The sequence below is a fragment of the Acipenser ruthenus genome, chromosome 11 (assembly GCF_902713425.1).
Source record: "Acipenser ruthenus chromosome 11, fAciRut3.2 maternal haplotype, whole genome shotgun sequence".
Classification (NCBI taxonomy): Eukaryota; Metazoa; Chordata; class Actinopteri; order Acipenseriformes; family Acipenseridae; genus Acipenser; species Acipenser ruthenus.
The window spans coordinates 20261032-20277449 of record NC_081199.1 but is presented as its reverse complement, the minus strand read 5'-3'; the positions used below and the strand labels follow the sequence as shown (position 1 = coordinate 20277449).

General features: G+C 41.4%; 1 protein-coding gene across 1 annotated transcript in view; it reads right to left on the bottom strand.

Moving 5' to 3' along the window:
- The window catches only part of LOC117426642 (aryl hydrocarbon receptor-like), a 145412-nt gene that overhangs the window by 12799 nt on the left and 116195 nt on the right, over positions 1–16418 (bottom strand). The window contains exons 5-6 of the mRNA XM_034044455.3: positions 13318–13438; positions 8203–8348 (exon numbers count right to left, since the gene is read on the bottom strand). Of these exons, the coding sequence (XP_033900346.1) occupies positions 8203–8348; positions 13318–13438 (267 nt within the window). The remainder of the gene's footprint in view (positions 1–8202; positions 8349–13317; positions 13439–16418) is intronic.

The following is a 16418-nucleotide window of genomic DNA, read 5'->3' as shown; positions in this document are numbered from 1 at the left end:
AGCCAGCTCTTATATATATATATAAGAAAACTGTATAATGTATATAAGAAAAATGTGTGTGTACTTTTATGATGTTGACTGTGTAACCACATATAAATTAGGGGTGGGAACTTCGAATAATAAGATATTTTAATATACCAAGAATAAAAGGTTTCTAATACCCGAATACTCTACCTCTAACTACTCATAACAGTGACAGGTCCTTAGAATGTGTCAGCAGCAACCACACATAGGGATGCATATATAAATACATCAACAGTAACAGCAAAGAAACATCTAAGGCATCTAATGACATAAACTAGAAGTAAGAAATAAGAATACACAGCAGAGGGGTTTTAAATAAAAAATAATTCAGAACTTTATAAAAAGGACCATCAAAACTTTAAACTGCATTTTTAACACCCTTTGACAACTCGTATAAAACACATGACAGCTTACAAACAAATCACATTTTTCCACTTGTTTTAGAAAGTAACGATTATTTGAAACTTGTTCAAAGTATTCGAGTAGTAATTTTATTTAGAATACACCCATTGGACACACCCCTAGTAGAAAGGAGTATTACTAATACTTCTTTCTACTAATACTTCTTTCTCACTGAGCAATTTTCGCCTGTTGACATTTTTGTGACTGGGATAATTATATGTAATTCAGTCAATATCTGGCAGAGGGTACAAGAGACGAATAACAGGTGTTACAGCAACCTAGTGTTACAATATTATGTGATCAGGGGATTTGTAGGCTCAGTAATTTAAGTTTAAAGTTGCATAACGTACCGGTACATTCATACTCCCTGGGGACCAAAGAGCAGCGAACGTACCAGTACGTTCGTACTACTCAAAGGGTTAACAACACAAGTCACAAGCCAGTGTTTATTAAATTAATAAGAAAAAATGAATGGGAACTGGTAGCAAATAAAAGACTAAGGCAGCTAATGAACAAAGTTATTTGTAAACCCCCAGTGGCGGCAACATACAAAGCCCAATAAACACCCCAAATAACCCCCACAATCACACTCAACACTCACAACATCCAGCCGTTCAGAAAATGTTAACCCTTGGGTGTAATTTGGGGGACGGTAACCAGGGCTCCACCTCCTCCAATCCTCCTTTCAAATAATCCAGACTCCATATTTAAACCCCTCACAGCCTATGCTCTCTCTCTTGCATTAGCATTTTGGCACGTACAGAGTGAGAAAAAAAAATCGACTAGTATTTTGCGAATGAACCTTGCCTGCCTGACTACCCTGCCGCTGCTTAGACTGAAATTCGACTTGATTTGGCTTTCGACCCCTTTTCTGTACGACTTCCCGAACCGACTTTTGAATATTTTTCGAACGACTTCTTGATTTGGCTTTTGACCTGTTTCTGTACGACTACCCGAATAGGCTTTGAATATCACAGTACGACTTCCATCCTCATTACCGAACAAGGAACGGACCCGACAAAAATTATGGATGTTCTTACCTCTTCATCTTCTGACCCCAAAATCCCCTCGTTGTTTCGAATACTCCACCCGCGGATTCACCTTTCCATTCAATGGCTCCCGCCCCAGAACCAAGGCACTCCCGGCCGCGTCGGAGGAAACACCAGCCAGATCCCATCCCAATTCAGCTTTTCTTTAAAGACTGGCCGATTGCAAAATTACTAAAAGCCCTCTTTGACAAAGGAATCCAAATCCCAGCAGGAAGCGAGCAGACCGAACTGTTTTCCATTTATTGTGAGTCTATCTCTGCAGAGCCTGTGGTTTCATCTTGTCGCTCTGCCTCTACTCGCAGCACAGCACCAGCTCCAGCTGCAGGCTCCGCTGATGTCACTCATTCAGCGCCTCCTGCAAGTCTGCCTGAAAGACAGCAGCTACCTTCACCCGAAGTCGCCATGGTAGATTTGCATCAGATAATAATAGACAAGATGAAGCAGTTTATGCAGCCCTTTGCAGACACTCTATCCGCCGTAAATTCCCGTTTTAGATGACATGGATAATCGATTTATTTTGAAGCCTCCTTCCAACTCAGCTTCAGCTCCTCCTTCCGCATCTCACGCACCAGTCGCCACCCCCCCATTAAATGCATCATCCATTCCAGCCCAGGCAACTTCAACCCTGCCCACAATTCCAGCAGTCACTCTCCGCGAATATAACTTGGCTTCAGCAACCGCATCAGGATCTTATACAGCAGCAGCTATCCGTCACCACACCCTTTCCCCCCTAATACGCAAGCAGATAATTGGTAAAGATATAAATCTTGTTTCCCTTCTCATCACAGCATCTGAATTTATTGATCATAGAGTTGTCAGCTGTGATGACCTATCTGTTACACTTAAATCTTGTGACCCCCGTCTGCTAAAAAACCTGTCCCTGGAATAATTTGTTTTATCTTTTTCCATTTTCAGAGAGGTGCTTTGCTCTTCTTACCCCCATTGCAGACAAGAGTTGGATCAGAATTTGTTTTACATTACTGAATTATCAGTGAGATATGGGGGTACCATGTTTTTATGAGTACCACAAAGCCTTCTTGGCCAAAGCAGCCATTGTATTAGCCACTGATACACTATGTAACACAATTTTTGTTCCTGGGTAGTAAGTGTTATTTCCTAATTGCTTATGCCTCAAAAGTATAGAAAATGGCTATTATTCCCCACAAACTTTGCTTTTGTGACCAGGACAGTGATATTTTGAAATTTACCTATTTCCAATGAGAAAACGGGCAAATTTGTGTCTTTTTGTTCAAATAAAGTCAGAAAAAAACAACATATGAATCCAAATTAACATGTATTTATACTAAAGTAATACAAAAATGACTACAAAAGATTTAGAAGTGAGTAGTTTTTCGAGATTTACGATTATACTGTAAATCACTTTCACGAATCAGCCCCCAAATGTAGTCTCCCATCATTTTCTTGTTATACTGTCCTTCATTGACAGCTCATCCAGGAGCCTCAAAGCCGTGCTGCTCCATAATGGTAACAAGTACCCGTCTCTTCCCCTGGCTCACTCGGTGCACCTCAAAGAGGATTACAACAGCATCAAGACCTTGCTGGACGCCTTGAAGTATGATGAGTACGGCTGGGACCCCCGGAACGTGCTGATGCCACCACTGCACATCAAATTGGGCCTTATGAAACAATTTGTCAGAGCTCTAGATAAGCAGTCGGCAGGAGGAGCAAGGCGAGCGCTTCCACCAGGATATACTGGACTTTGAACACCACTACCAAGGACAGTATAACGAGAACATGATGGGAGACTACATTTGGGGGCTGATTCGTGAAAGTGATTTACAGTATAATCGTAAATCTCGAAAAACTACTCACTTCTAAATCTTTTGTAGTCATTTTTGTATTACTTTAGTATAAATACATGTTAATTTGGATTCATATGTTGTTTTTTTCTGACTTTATGTGAACGAAAAGACCCAAATTCGCCCGTTTTCTCATTGTAAATAGGTAAATTTCAAAATATCACTGTCCTGGTCACAAAAGCAAAGTTTGTGGGGAATAATAGCCATTTTCTATACTTTTGACGCATAAGCAATTAGGAAATAACACTTACTACCGAGGAACCAAAAAAAAAAAAAAATTGTTACACGGTGTAACACGGTCTTCCCCCGATATCGACCTGTTCAACCGCATCTTTTGCGGATTCAGAGCTAATGCTTGCAGAGTGTGTGCATCTACCACACACTCAACCCATTTATGCCCAAAAGCAGCAGTATCAGCTCCCCCCAGGACATCTCCCGCCGCCACCACCCCCCACCCCCCACCCCCCCAGTGTCTTCAGCCGCATCTCAGCTCCAATTCACTCTTCCAACCCTCCATTCCACAGCCCTCAATCCAAATATAAATATGGCCGCCTCATCTCATTCTCCGGATCAAGATGTATTCAGCTATTGCGGTGACGCTCATGCAAAATCCATCTGCCCAGTATCTCGCAAATGACAATCAATCAAAACTCCTCCCAGTATACACTCCCATCAACATCCCAGCTCTAGCTATCGCTCTCCAACATCATCCAATCAATTTCTATCTTATCTAATCAATGGTCTCCAGTTCGGCTTCTCCACCGGCTTTTCCATACTTCCCTCTACCCCATAAATCTTCGTTCTGCTTTTTTAGAGCCCAGAATCACTGAATCTCTAATCCAATCTGAAGTAGACAAAGGATTCATGTCCGGCCCCTTTGCAGCTCCACCATTCCCCTGCTTCAGGATTAGTCCCGTCAGAATAGCAACCCGCAAAATATCAGGGAAAAAATGCTTAACAATCAATCTCTCAGCCCCAAAAGGCAGTTCCACTTCCAGTCTTAACAATCTAATCCCCCATGACGAATTCTCCCTTCACTACGTCACAGTTTCAGACACCATCAAATCCATCAAAGCAGCAAGATGCAACGCATGGCTAGCAAAAGCCGACATTTCAGATGGCTTTAAAGTAATGCCTTTCCATCCCTCCCTCCACCACTTGTTCAGAATCTGCTGGCAAGGGAAATATTACTTTGCAACCCAACTCGCCTTTGGCTGCCATAGCAGCCTTAAGATTTTCGATACTCTGTCTGAAGTCCACTGTTGGATCCTGCTCAACACATACCGAGTGCCTTTCCTGCCCCATCTCCTCAACGATTTTCTCCTTGTATCCCCCCTTCAGATTCCCCCGCTCAAGCAATCTCCAATCTCCGAACTACTTTCTTCAGTAGGCGTTCCCCTTTCCGAAGAGAAAACCATTGGCCCTGTGACTCGTCTAGAATTTCTCGGAATCACACTGGATACAGTTAAGTTCGAAGCTAGCCAGTTATATATAATAATGCAGCCGATGCTTTGTCTCATTTTCAGATATCTAAGTTTCGCAGCCTGGTTCCAACAGCAGCTCTGGTTCCCCTTCAAGTCCCATAGTTCCATCAGCTCATCTTCAACTGAATTCTACCGTCTCCAATCTCCATTCAGCCAGAAATTATATGTCAGCAGCTCTTTCCCCAATCTACTCATTCTTCTTACTCGACAGGCTGGGCAAAATATTCCACCTTCTGCGCTCAGAACAGGATATCCACCACCCATTTCAATGAAAACTGGATCGTAGCCTTTATAGTTCACACTCGCCCCATCATCTATAAAATCTTACATTTCAGGAATCCAATAACACTTCCGTAGTATGTCTATCCCCTTGCCGACCCTCCTCTCCATCCCAGCAGTTCGTCTGACTCTCCAAGGAATTACCAAGAGCCTTCCCCCGCATCCCCCTCCAGACTCCCTATAACTACCAATATCCTCAATGCTTTATTATTATTATTATTATTATTATTATTATTATTATTATTATTATTATTATTATTATTATTAATTTTTTAGCCTATCCAGGGCGACTTACAATTGTTACAAGATATCACATTATACATTATTTCACATTATACAGATATCACATTACTTTTTTACATACAATTACCCATTTATACAGTTGGGTTATTACTGGAGCAATCTAGGTAAAGTACCTTGCTCAAGGGTACAGCAACAGTGTCCCCAACCAGGGACTGAACCCACGACCCTGCAGTCAAGAGTCCAGAGCCCTAACCACTACTCCACACTGCTGCCTGCTTTAGTTTCAATTCTCCGATCAGGGATTTTTAATCCTTTCGACAACATAGTCTTGGAAGCCATGTGCCTAACTGCTTTCTTCATATTCTTTTTTTTTTTTTTTTTTTTTTTTAATTTAGTCGTCGCCAATTATTTTTACCCCGGTTTTCACCCCAATTTAGCATGCCCAATTTTATCTGTATCCCCGGCTCACCGCTCGCAACCCCCCCGCCGACTCAGGAAACGGAGGCTGAAACACGCGTCCTCCGAAACGTGCTCCTTCCAAGCCGTCATTTTTCGCACTGCAGATCCACAGCAATGCTACCAGACCTATAGTGCCGGAGGACAACACAGATCTGGCGGCTCCGCTGCAGAGCCACAGGCGCCCTATCGGCCACAGGGGTCGCTGATGCGCGGTGAGCCGTGGATTCCCCTGCCGACCTAAGCCCTCCCTACCCGGGCAGCGCTCAGCCAATTGTGCGCCGCCCCCTAGGAACTCTCGGTCACGGTCAGCTGTGACATAGCCTGGATTCGAACCAGCGATCTCCAGGCCATAGGGCACATCCTGCGAGGAGCACCTTTACTGGATGCGCCACTCGGGAGCCCTCTTCATATTCTTAAGATGTTCAGAATTCACTGTTCCCCCATCCTCCAGTTTTCCAACCATATGCATCCATTCCTGCAACCTCTCCCTGGTTCCAGACCATCATTTCATTCTGTTCCTGAGATCATCTAAGACAGACCAGCTCCTCCAGGGTCAATTCATCCAGCTATCGAAGGTGGACTCCCCTCTCTGTACCTACTCAGCTCTTTCCAAGTTCCTAACAACCAAAAAACCTTTCATTTACCCAGATCCCGTTTATCGATTGCTCCAGAAATATCATCACCAGGCATTGGTTCGCTACCCATCTCTCCAATCTCATTTCAGAAGCAGGTCTCCCTCCTCAATTTTACACCACTCATTCATTTAGAATTGGTGCAGCCACTTCAGCAGCTCACGCAAGCATTAATCAAAACCTAATTAACCCTTTGCGGTCCATTTATTCAGCGCTGTTTAAAAGTATTTTTCTTTACAGTAAAACAGGTTTAAAAGGCACTACATATCAACACGACACTCAGTACTGCATCTCCAGCCCCGCCCCACCCCTTGTTCGCTGTATTTTTCACATACCTCTTCATAGTAATGCATACCGATAAATCATCTCCTGATCACTCGTTTTATCACCAAACTCCTCAATAATGTGATCCAAGTCATTATTTTATTACTATAACATCTAAAAAAAGCTCTGCAAAGTCTGTGATATTCTTTGAGAGCTGGCTGCAGAAGCAGCTATCTTGTTTGTTAATGTCCGTGTTATCTCTGTGGTGCCGGGGCTATCTGTATTCCTCAGATACGCTTTTTTTTTTTTGGCTTCTCTCGGCTCCTATCGGTCTCACTCGGCCATTGAATGGTTTTCTCGGCTTTTTCCAGAGAAAAAACGACTAGAGATCTGTGTTTTATGTCTTTTTGATGATGTCGGACAGGGTCCAACATCGGACCGGAAAGGGAAAATTGCGATGTCGGACCAGGTCCGTAGCAAACAGCTATTGGTTAGAAAGCCAAGTCTTCTGTTTTGTTGTAACTGCAATGCTATAATAATGCAGGTGGCTTTGAGATTGAATAAAGTAGGACAGACAGAAAAAACGAAAATGCTACTCAACAGGTTTGAAATTGCGCATTGTTGAATTTGCTGAAATAAATGTGAATTGCAATGCTGAAAAAACAGTATGTGACTGGAGACGAAACAAAGACAAACTTATAATACTTGTAAAGTATGTGTCTGGTTATGGTTCTGATTAACAAAACAAAATAAATGTATTTGTACAGCTGGAAATTGAATGAAATTGTACTGTGCCATATGCAACACTAAAATGTTTTGTTTACTGGTTATTACATGGTGCACTGTTTAGTTTATTGTGTTTTTTGTTTTGCTTTTTAATTAATGAAGCAGCACTGTTTAATACTTTTCTGTTAAATTTGAATTAATACAATGAATGTGTAAAAGCCAATGCAGTGGGAACTATTGACTAAGTGTGGTTTTGGAAAGAAATGTTCAGTAAAGCAAATAAGGTATGTTCTTGAACTTGTTTGGGTACTTGATGAGCTAAAATAATATACTGGTAGGTTAATACAGCTGTGATGTGGGATGTATAACTATAATTTTACATTGTTAATTATTTTTAAATTTTAGACATTTTGAAAAACGGAACAGTTTCTAGCAGAAAACGAAAAACTACACTGTAAAATTGTTAATGGAATAAAATATTGTATACAAGGGTTATTTTGAAACTAAAACTGTGTATATTTCTTTCTTTATCAGTGTTGAGCATGTAGGAAAAAAAATCAATTGTAAAAAAAGTATTTTAAACACAAAAAAGGTGTTTTCCTAAAATTTAAGTCTCAAAAAGGGGGGAGCAACTTTTACGCCAGTGCGACCTATAAAAAGATTTATATGGTAAGTATAAGTTATATGCTGATATAATGCTGATATAATGCTGATTTCATCTACTGATATTTGATGACCCGACAAATTGTCGCAGAGCCGAATTGTCGGTAGGACGCATTGTCAGGGAAGAAATTGTTCTGGACCCATTAAAACCACTCACCAGAAAGCCAGAAGAGTTGTCAAGGAGACAGCGGAAGCGGCAGCAGAAGCTTCTCTCCAGGAAGGATGAGTTTTCAGGTGGAATGAGTTGGGGGTCATAGTTCACAATGTTGGAAAGCCCGGTGCTATTGCTGCCACTTTGCATGACTTCAACACAAAAAACAAACATGCATTTTCATCAGGACTTTATTATAGGGTTATTGATAGCCTAGGTCTGTTTACGAGCTGCGAGTGCTGACAAAACCCACATAGACACTCACAGTCTTATACATCTATTATATGCTGCTTTATGATTAATACAAGTTTTAAAAAATCCAGCTATATTTGTTTTCTAATCATTAGCCTCCTTTATTTAGTCCATTGTCAATTTAATTGAAAAGAGGGAAAAGGTTGATGAAGAGAATACGGTCATACGATTTTTCTAAAGCAGGTGATGTCAACCTTGCTGATGTAAAAACTGAAAGTGGCGTAGCTGATGTCATGAATTGGGTTTCTCCCCCAGGAGGGAAGAATGGTGTGCTAAGAAGGGACGAGCCTTGATGGGCCGAATGACCTTGTCTCATTCCCAAACTTTTATTATGTGTTGTGAAACGTGCGCTGTGGTTGTCTGAAAAATCCTGAGCGGTCTATAATAAACATTATTAAAAAACAATTTCATGTTATGTTTATTTATATGTAAATATTTGAATTACACAACATATAGTTATATAACAGCTGCTTCCTGTTACCTATGTCATAGGTGACATGGTCTACAGCATGACAACTGGAATGAGTTACACCTACAATACAGGTAATGATTAGCAACGTTAGGTTATTGTCATAACCCTGGTTCCCTGAAATAGAAATGTAACCATTACCGCATGGGTGTTTACCTCTTAAAGACTGGAAACCTCAATAACATATATCAAAGCTGCTTACAAAGCCTGAGACACATTCATGGCATACCTCCTAGGACATAAAAAAACTGTGTGCAGTTTTTTTAAAAACTGTGTGAAGGTTAATGGTTACATTTCTATTTCAGGGAACCAGGGTTACAAAAATAACCTAACGTTCCCTTTCAAGTACAAAATGTAACCATTACTGCATGGGTAATTGTACCAAAGCCATCGCAAGGCAAGATTGCAGAACGACTGGAATGCTAACAAGGCTAAGCAGAGAGGCTGCCTTGTGCGTTACCATATGGAACCCCAGTAACAAGTAGCTCGGGCCAAAAAAATGATGGAGAAACTCACTATGCCTGTGTTGTATGGGTCGACTGAGAAGCCACCCTTAACACTCTAGTTCCAAAGCCAGGGTTTTGAGGATCCACGACATTCAGTCTGTAGAACCTAGTGAAGGTATGGGCAGTAGCACACATCGCTGGATTTTAAATGTCCTTGACAGGTGTACTCTGGAATAAAGCCCACGAAGTTGCCATGCTGCTGGTGGAATGGGCAGTGAGCTTTTCTGGAGGGAGCAAGTTGACCAGTTCACTGTGTCTGCTATCCATTTAGACAGCCTCTGCTTAGACAAGGCTTGACTAGTGTTCTGCGATACCTCATTTAGGGAGTAAAGATACAATACCATGCGCAGTATCATGATATTCGATACTATTGTGATACTTTGAATCTTATGTCCATTAAATGTTAAATGGCTGCGAAATTACTTTTTTTTTGCAAATGCATAAGAGGCTAATACAGAGTTAATAATGTTACAGCATGGTGGAATGGTTGTGTATATATATATATATATATATATATATATATATATATATATATATATATATATATATCTTGGAGGATACGGACAGTTGGACCTTGTTACATATTCTAAATCACTGCGCTGGCTCACAGAATTTACAGTATTGGACGGTAGGCATAAAAAAAAAAAAAAAATTTTGCCCGTAACATGATAAATGTTTTTTTTTTTTCTTCAAATCCACTGTTTGACCTGGATTATAAATGCCATAATGCCCTTCAGGGTGTCCATATACACTGAATATATACGGAAACCCTGCTGGGTCTTATTGCATACTGTGCCATGTGTGTGTTATGTGTTATGTGTTGCGTGTGGTGTGTTAATGTTGGTGTATCGGTATTGGTGCACGGGATATAAATGGGTCTGTGTAGCTTAGTGGTTTAAAATATATAGTTGTATTTAGGCACAGGGATTGCAGAATCACTTCACGTGCAGATAAAGTATGTGAGCACGGGATTGCACAAATTAGTTTACATGCTGGGATTCAAGTGAATAATTAATTAGTAATTGAATCCTGGCACAACAGTATATATAGATGCACGTTTTACTCACTCGGGGTTTGTGTGTTCGTTGAGAGGAGAACGGGTATGGAGAGGAGGTAAAAGATTTAAAAAACTAAAATAACAATTGTTAAAACGTGCTGGCTTATAAACCAGCACGATGCTTGTTATTTTTTATCGTCTGTTTGTTTGTTTGGCAAAAGGGCCTTTTTGGTTTGTCAAAGTGTTTGTTATTTTCTGTTTAAACCTTTTATTTTTACAATGAAACACACTGAGTGCCACAGCGTCTCAGTTTCACCTGCCAGTACTGCCTGTCTGTGTGTTCCTTTCTGGCCTGACGTCACCCCTGCAGCCAGCCTGTTCACACATATATATATATATACATATATATATAAACAAGTTCCAGTGTATTCAAAGGTCATTGCGTGTGTGTGCATGTGTTGATATGGTTATATGAATAAATAGCATTACACTCGCCATTTCAATGAAAGTCCATACGCTGTGGAGCTTTTTAACACTGACACATTCGTTCTGCAGTTGCAACTATAACAGGTAGCGTGGCCAAAAGCACCAATAGGTTGAATACATCAGGATACAGAAGTCGCAGATCGTGTTCTTTACAGACCTTCATGAGTTCTGGCAAAGGCATTGCATTGTCCGATTCCTGAGCGTTAAAATAGGCGGTGGTGTACAAATAAATCGTACTGCATTTCAGGAACTCTGCATTGAAATTCTTGATTCAGCTTCACAAGTGCTTTCCCATTAGTATAGTAACAGTTTTTTCAGGTTTTCAGTTTAGCATAAAACAGCATAATTTAAAAAATGTGTGCTTTTCCACTAATTGTACTACTGCAGCTGGACTCAAACATTAAGAGGACACACAAGCCAGTCCTTAACTGCACGATATGGGGGAACGTGTGCAAACCGAGTACACGCGCATCCATAACTGCATCTTATGAAGAAATACGTTCAGTTTGTGAGTGTCAGCGACAGAAAGTGCAAACGCAACACATTGATAAGCAGAAATCAATATTTTGGAGATGATTATTGGAGGGGTCAGTGCTCCTGCTTGCCCCCCCCCCCCCTTGTGCACACCCCTGTGTACAAGCCACTGGCAAAACCACTCAGTCAGTACCACACACAAGACTGAGGGAAGCCTGCTTATTAGAGGTACTAACAGCCTTTTCAATGGTGATGCAACAGCATTCATGTGACAGAGAGCGAATGAATCCGAGTCAACAATCTCCCTCTTGACCTGTGAGGGCATGGTATAACAGGAAAGTGTGTGCCCCGGACTGGATGGTTTGACAGTTCATTCCAGGGTCAGTCGGAAGTTGGCCATCCAAAAAGCCACAATACTAGAAGTCAGCGCCTACTGCGGTAGGCGATGTGTCAGTCATGGATTGGAGGAGACGTGATTGCACTCACTAAAAATGGGGACGTGACTGAAGGTATATCAGGGTGTGTGGCCGAGCGATCTGTTCCTTTGTTATGGTTAGGAAACGGAGCGCTGAAAGAACCATAAAACAAAACCGTATTTGTTTTGTTAATCACTGTTGATTTGTAGTTAGTAGACGGCTAACAGCCGGGAGCTGACGCTGTTCCAGCCAGCATTACAACCTGGATTCCAAATACTGCACTAGTCATGAAATAACTGTGTGTTCACAACCAGCACTGGAGCACCATGAGAAAGGACGTGGAGCCGTGCCTGTATTCTTGTATTATTATTTCGGGACTGAAACCCTATTTTGCTTAGCAGTGCAACTACACATTGCTGTGTAGTTGCCAGCATTATTATTTAACGGTGCCAAACCGTGAAAAAAATTAAAGAAGTGTTCAGACCGTGAACACTGTTGTCGTTGTTTGAGCACTGCATCACCTCTACACCTGCGCACTACAAGCCATTTTGCCACAAGTCACCAAAACAGCACCAAGATACTGTGGGTTAGACTGCAAGCAATCTCAACCAAAGCGAGTATCTTCGTTGAGCACAGCAGCTGAGTGCGTATTTCACAGAAAATACAACAGGAGAAAAATGTCCTCCACAGAAAACAGTAATGACACAATTACAGTTCACAAAATAAATGTGTTGTAATTTAAAACGAGAATTGAATTTAACTCCAGCCGGAGCTATGCAGCCTCGGGGGAGCACAAAGTCAGCCAACTTATGTTGCTTGATCCCTGGGAAGGAGCGACTTAAGCCGCTGGCTTCATGCGGGGCACAAGGCCGCTGCGGGACGAAACAAACAACAGGCTGTGCACAATAGTGCACAATATACTTGTAATTCATTTTTTAAAAACTACTACAAAGAAAAATGCAAAAATAAATCTGTGCACGCAGTCTTTTTATGTCCTCGGCGGTGGGCAATGAGTGCGTCACAGATTTTGCAAGCAGCTTCTGATATATCTTATTCAGGTTTCGGGTCTTTAAGAAGTAAATACCCATGCGGTAATGGTTACATTTCGTACTTGAAAGGGAACAAGGAAACAGAAGAACTCTTTAGTGCTATATCTGAACATCTGCATTGCACGCAATAAATGATGGACCAGCGAGTGCTCAAGCCCATACAATATTTAATAATATAAAATTAGAGTTCAAAATGCCTGCCTGAGAACGAGTGGAACACTTCCACAAGACATTATACATTAAACTGCATTTATTTACAAAGGATTTCCTCCCATTCTGCACTAATTACCATTGCTCAGTCTTCAGCACACCACCAAAGTAAACACAATATGTGGAATACTAAGTGCATGGAAATGTACTGAAGGGCTGTAACAGAATATGCTGCCGTTCTGAGATTGCTTTTGCTGTGGTAGGGTGTCTTCGTCTATCTCTACTGTGTGGGAAAAAGGAGCAATCTCCTCAGAAAACTCACGTTCCGTGCCCTGCTCAGATTCAAATGAGTTAGGATTGAGGGCGAAGTGAAGCTGGCGCCGGAACATAGCCCGGTCGTCTGTATGGATCAGCTCAAACACACTCTGATGGACCACGTCAGACTGCGGGGAGAAAACACAAGAAAAACAATGGATATTAGATTGTTGTTCTATGGACTACACTTATCAGAGTTTACCAAGGTTATTTAGCAGATTTCCCCATGCTTTTCCCGTGGTTATACCATGCATTTACCATAGTTTACCATGTTTTTTAATGTTTTCTGTAGTTCAATTTTCCATTCAGCCTGCCACCATACTGTATGTACTCTCCCTGTGCAGTATGTATGAGGACGCACCTGAGCCCTCTTAATATCCTACAGCTCACAAATAGTTCTGATATACTGTTATATACGTCTGCAGTATTTAGGAAATTGATTCTTACAGCAGTGAGCCATGTTGTAATCACAACATAATTTCAGGGGGCCTCCAGGCAATATCAGTGAATACGTTTTCCTGTGTTTATTTTCTCCTCTTATTTTCTTTTTGTTTGTTTCTTTTTAATCTAAATTTTTCTCACTGAAGCCACTCTACAGCTATATCCAAAAGTTTTATATCACCCTATATAAATAACAAATGTTGCTTCATAAAGTCGAATGAAACCTGCTGAATCATGTTACGTTAACATATTGAATTACACACCACTTTGTAGTTTTTCATATACTTAAAAAAAATTCCGGCAGACTTTTGCGAAATCATTTTACAGTTTCTTTGATTACATGTTAAATAAAAGATCTAAATGATGTTCATAATTATTATTTTTCTTTTAATTATGCAAAAATTCTTGGTGATGCAAAACTTTTGGCCAAAGCTGTAGTTTCTGACTACCCTTCAGCGGACATGCTTGCTTCAGATTTGTACGCTGGTTGAAGTGCTCATGCAAAACTGAGGTGGGTTGTAAACTAGACAGAACAGCAAGTGTTGAGTCTATCTGGAAATCAGCAGTCTGTATTAGCAATGGTATGAATCAACTAGGCTAGGCAACTGGCAACTAGTAACATGAAATGACTATGGAAACTTGTGTATTAATACTACAAAAGCTCCAATATATGATACTGTTTTGTTGTAAAGGAAACTAGAAAGTACAATGTTAACTGTTGCTACTTAACCATACTTGATTGTTGTTGCTTGACTGTTTTATGACAGCCAGTCTCTGCCTGTTACACATGCTAAATCACTCTGTGGTAAAACCAGCTATGGCCAAGTTTTATAAATGCAGCATTTAAGCTAGAGAAATGTAAATTAAACTGCACATTTGCAATCCCCTTACTATTTTATGGTGTTTGCAATCATTCTCAGTGGTTCTGAGTTATTATAATTTTTCTCCAAATCTGCCTTTACCTAGCTTTAGGAGAAGTGTCAGGACTGAACAGCCTTCCACGTTCCAGTCAAATAATGTGACTAGGTTGTCTTTTAACTTAAGCTGTTTCTTGCTAGTTTTATACAATTACAATCATGTCATTCCTCTCGCAGATTTACCTTTCGTATTCTGGATATTTGTTAGTACTGTTGATAGTTACTGTTTCACATTAAAGAATGGGTACCTTATCTTCTAGCTTTACTGCACACCTCTACACAAAGCATCCGTACCCTGGAGACTTCCACAACACGCCGCCACCTTCTTTACTGCACACCTCTACACAAAGCATCCGGACCCTGGAGACTTCCACAACACGCCGCCACCTTCTTTACTGCACACCTCTACACAAAGCATCCGGACCCTGGAGACTTCCACAACACGCCACCACCTTCTTTACTGCACACCTCTACACAAAGCATCCGGACCTTGGAGACTTCCACAACACGCCGCCACCTTCTTTTTATTTTTTTGGCGTGGCAGACATCGCATGACTAATTGTAATAATGCTTTTTCTAAAGCTTTCGAAATGGGCCCGCTTGGTCTGTCGACCAAATTGGCCAGAGCCCCGTTTCAGAGCCAAATTAAACAAGTTCATGTAACGAGAGCCTCGCTTCTTGTCCTGCCTCGACAGGTTGTGGGTTAGGTGCCTTTCAGAGGGGCTGACATTCCACCAAACTGCCTTCAGATGGCTAAAAGGAAACTAAGCCCAGAAGATAGAGCACCTTGTGTGGCAGAACTCTGTCATGTTTTAGTTTGCCAAGAGCAGGGAGTACCAACACATGAGCAGCAAATACATACTGCTGAGAAGCACTGGCCCTCCTAAATAACACATTCCAATAAAACTGCATTGCACAAACACAGCAGCTGTATTTGATGAACTATCAACTTGCATGACAACTCTAAATTTGATTTCTCAAATGAAAACAGATTTAGGTTTAATGTTGGTCATTTTGACTGTGACCTTTTCCTTCTCCCACTGTTGATTAATATAAAACAAACCCCTTAGTGTTTGTGGAACATTCTGTTTATATATTCAGGTTTAATATTCATAAAATAATATAATCAGCCAAAACTACTGAAATGCAATTTTCCTGTTTGACATTATTGTTTCATGATATTATTTTTCCTTTCTGTGAGCCAACGTTTTTAAAACTTTTTTCAATGGGGGCTCCCGAGTGGAGCCTCCAGTAAAGACGCTCTGCGTGGAGTGCAGGATGTGCACTATAGCCTGAAGATCGCAGGTTCAAATCCAGGCTATGTCACTGCCGACCATGACCGGGGGTTCCTAGGGGCAGCACACAATTGGCCGAGCGCCGCCCGGGGAGGGAAGGCTTAGGTCGGCAGGGGAATCCACGGTTCTCCGTGCACCAGTGACCCCTGTGGCCGATAGGGCGCCTGCGGTTCTGCAGTGGAGCCATCAGATCTGTGTTGTCCTCTGGCACTATAGGTCTGCTGGAGTCGCTGTTGATCCGCAGTGCGAAAAATGACAGATTGGCAGTCGCCAGTGGGGTGCAGTAGTGAACTGGGATACAAATAACAATTGGGCATTCCAAACTGGGGAGAAAATAGGGGTAAAAAAAACTTTTTTCAGTGTATCTAATTTTGGAGTGTATCTTGCATTTATACAAACCCAATGACTGGGCGAAGCACACTGTTCCAAATTACACAGAGATGCAGAGCTGGATC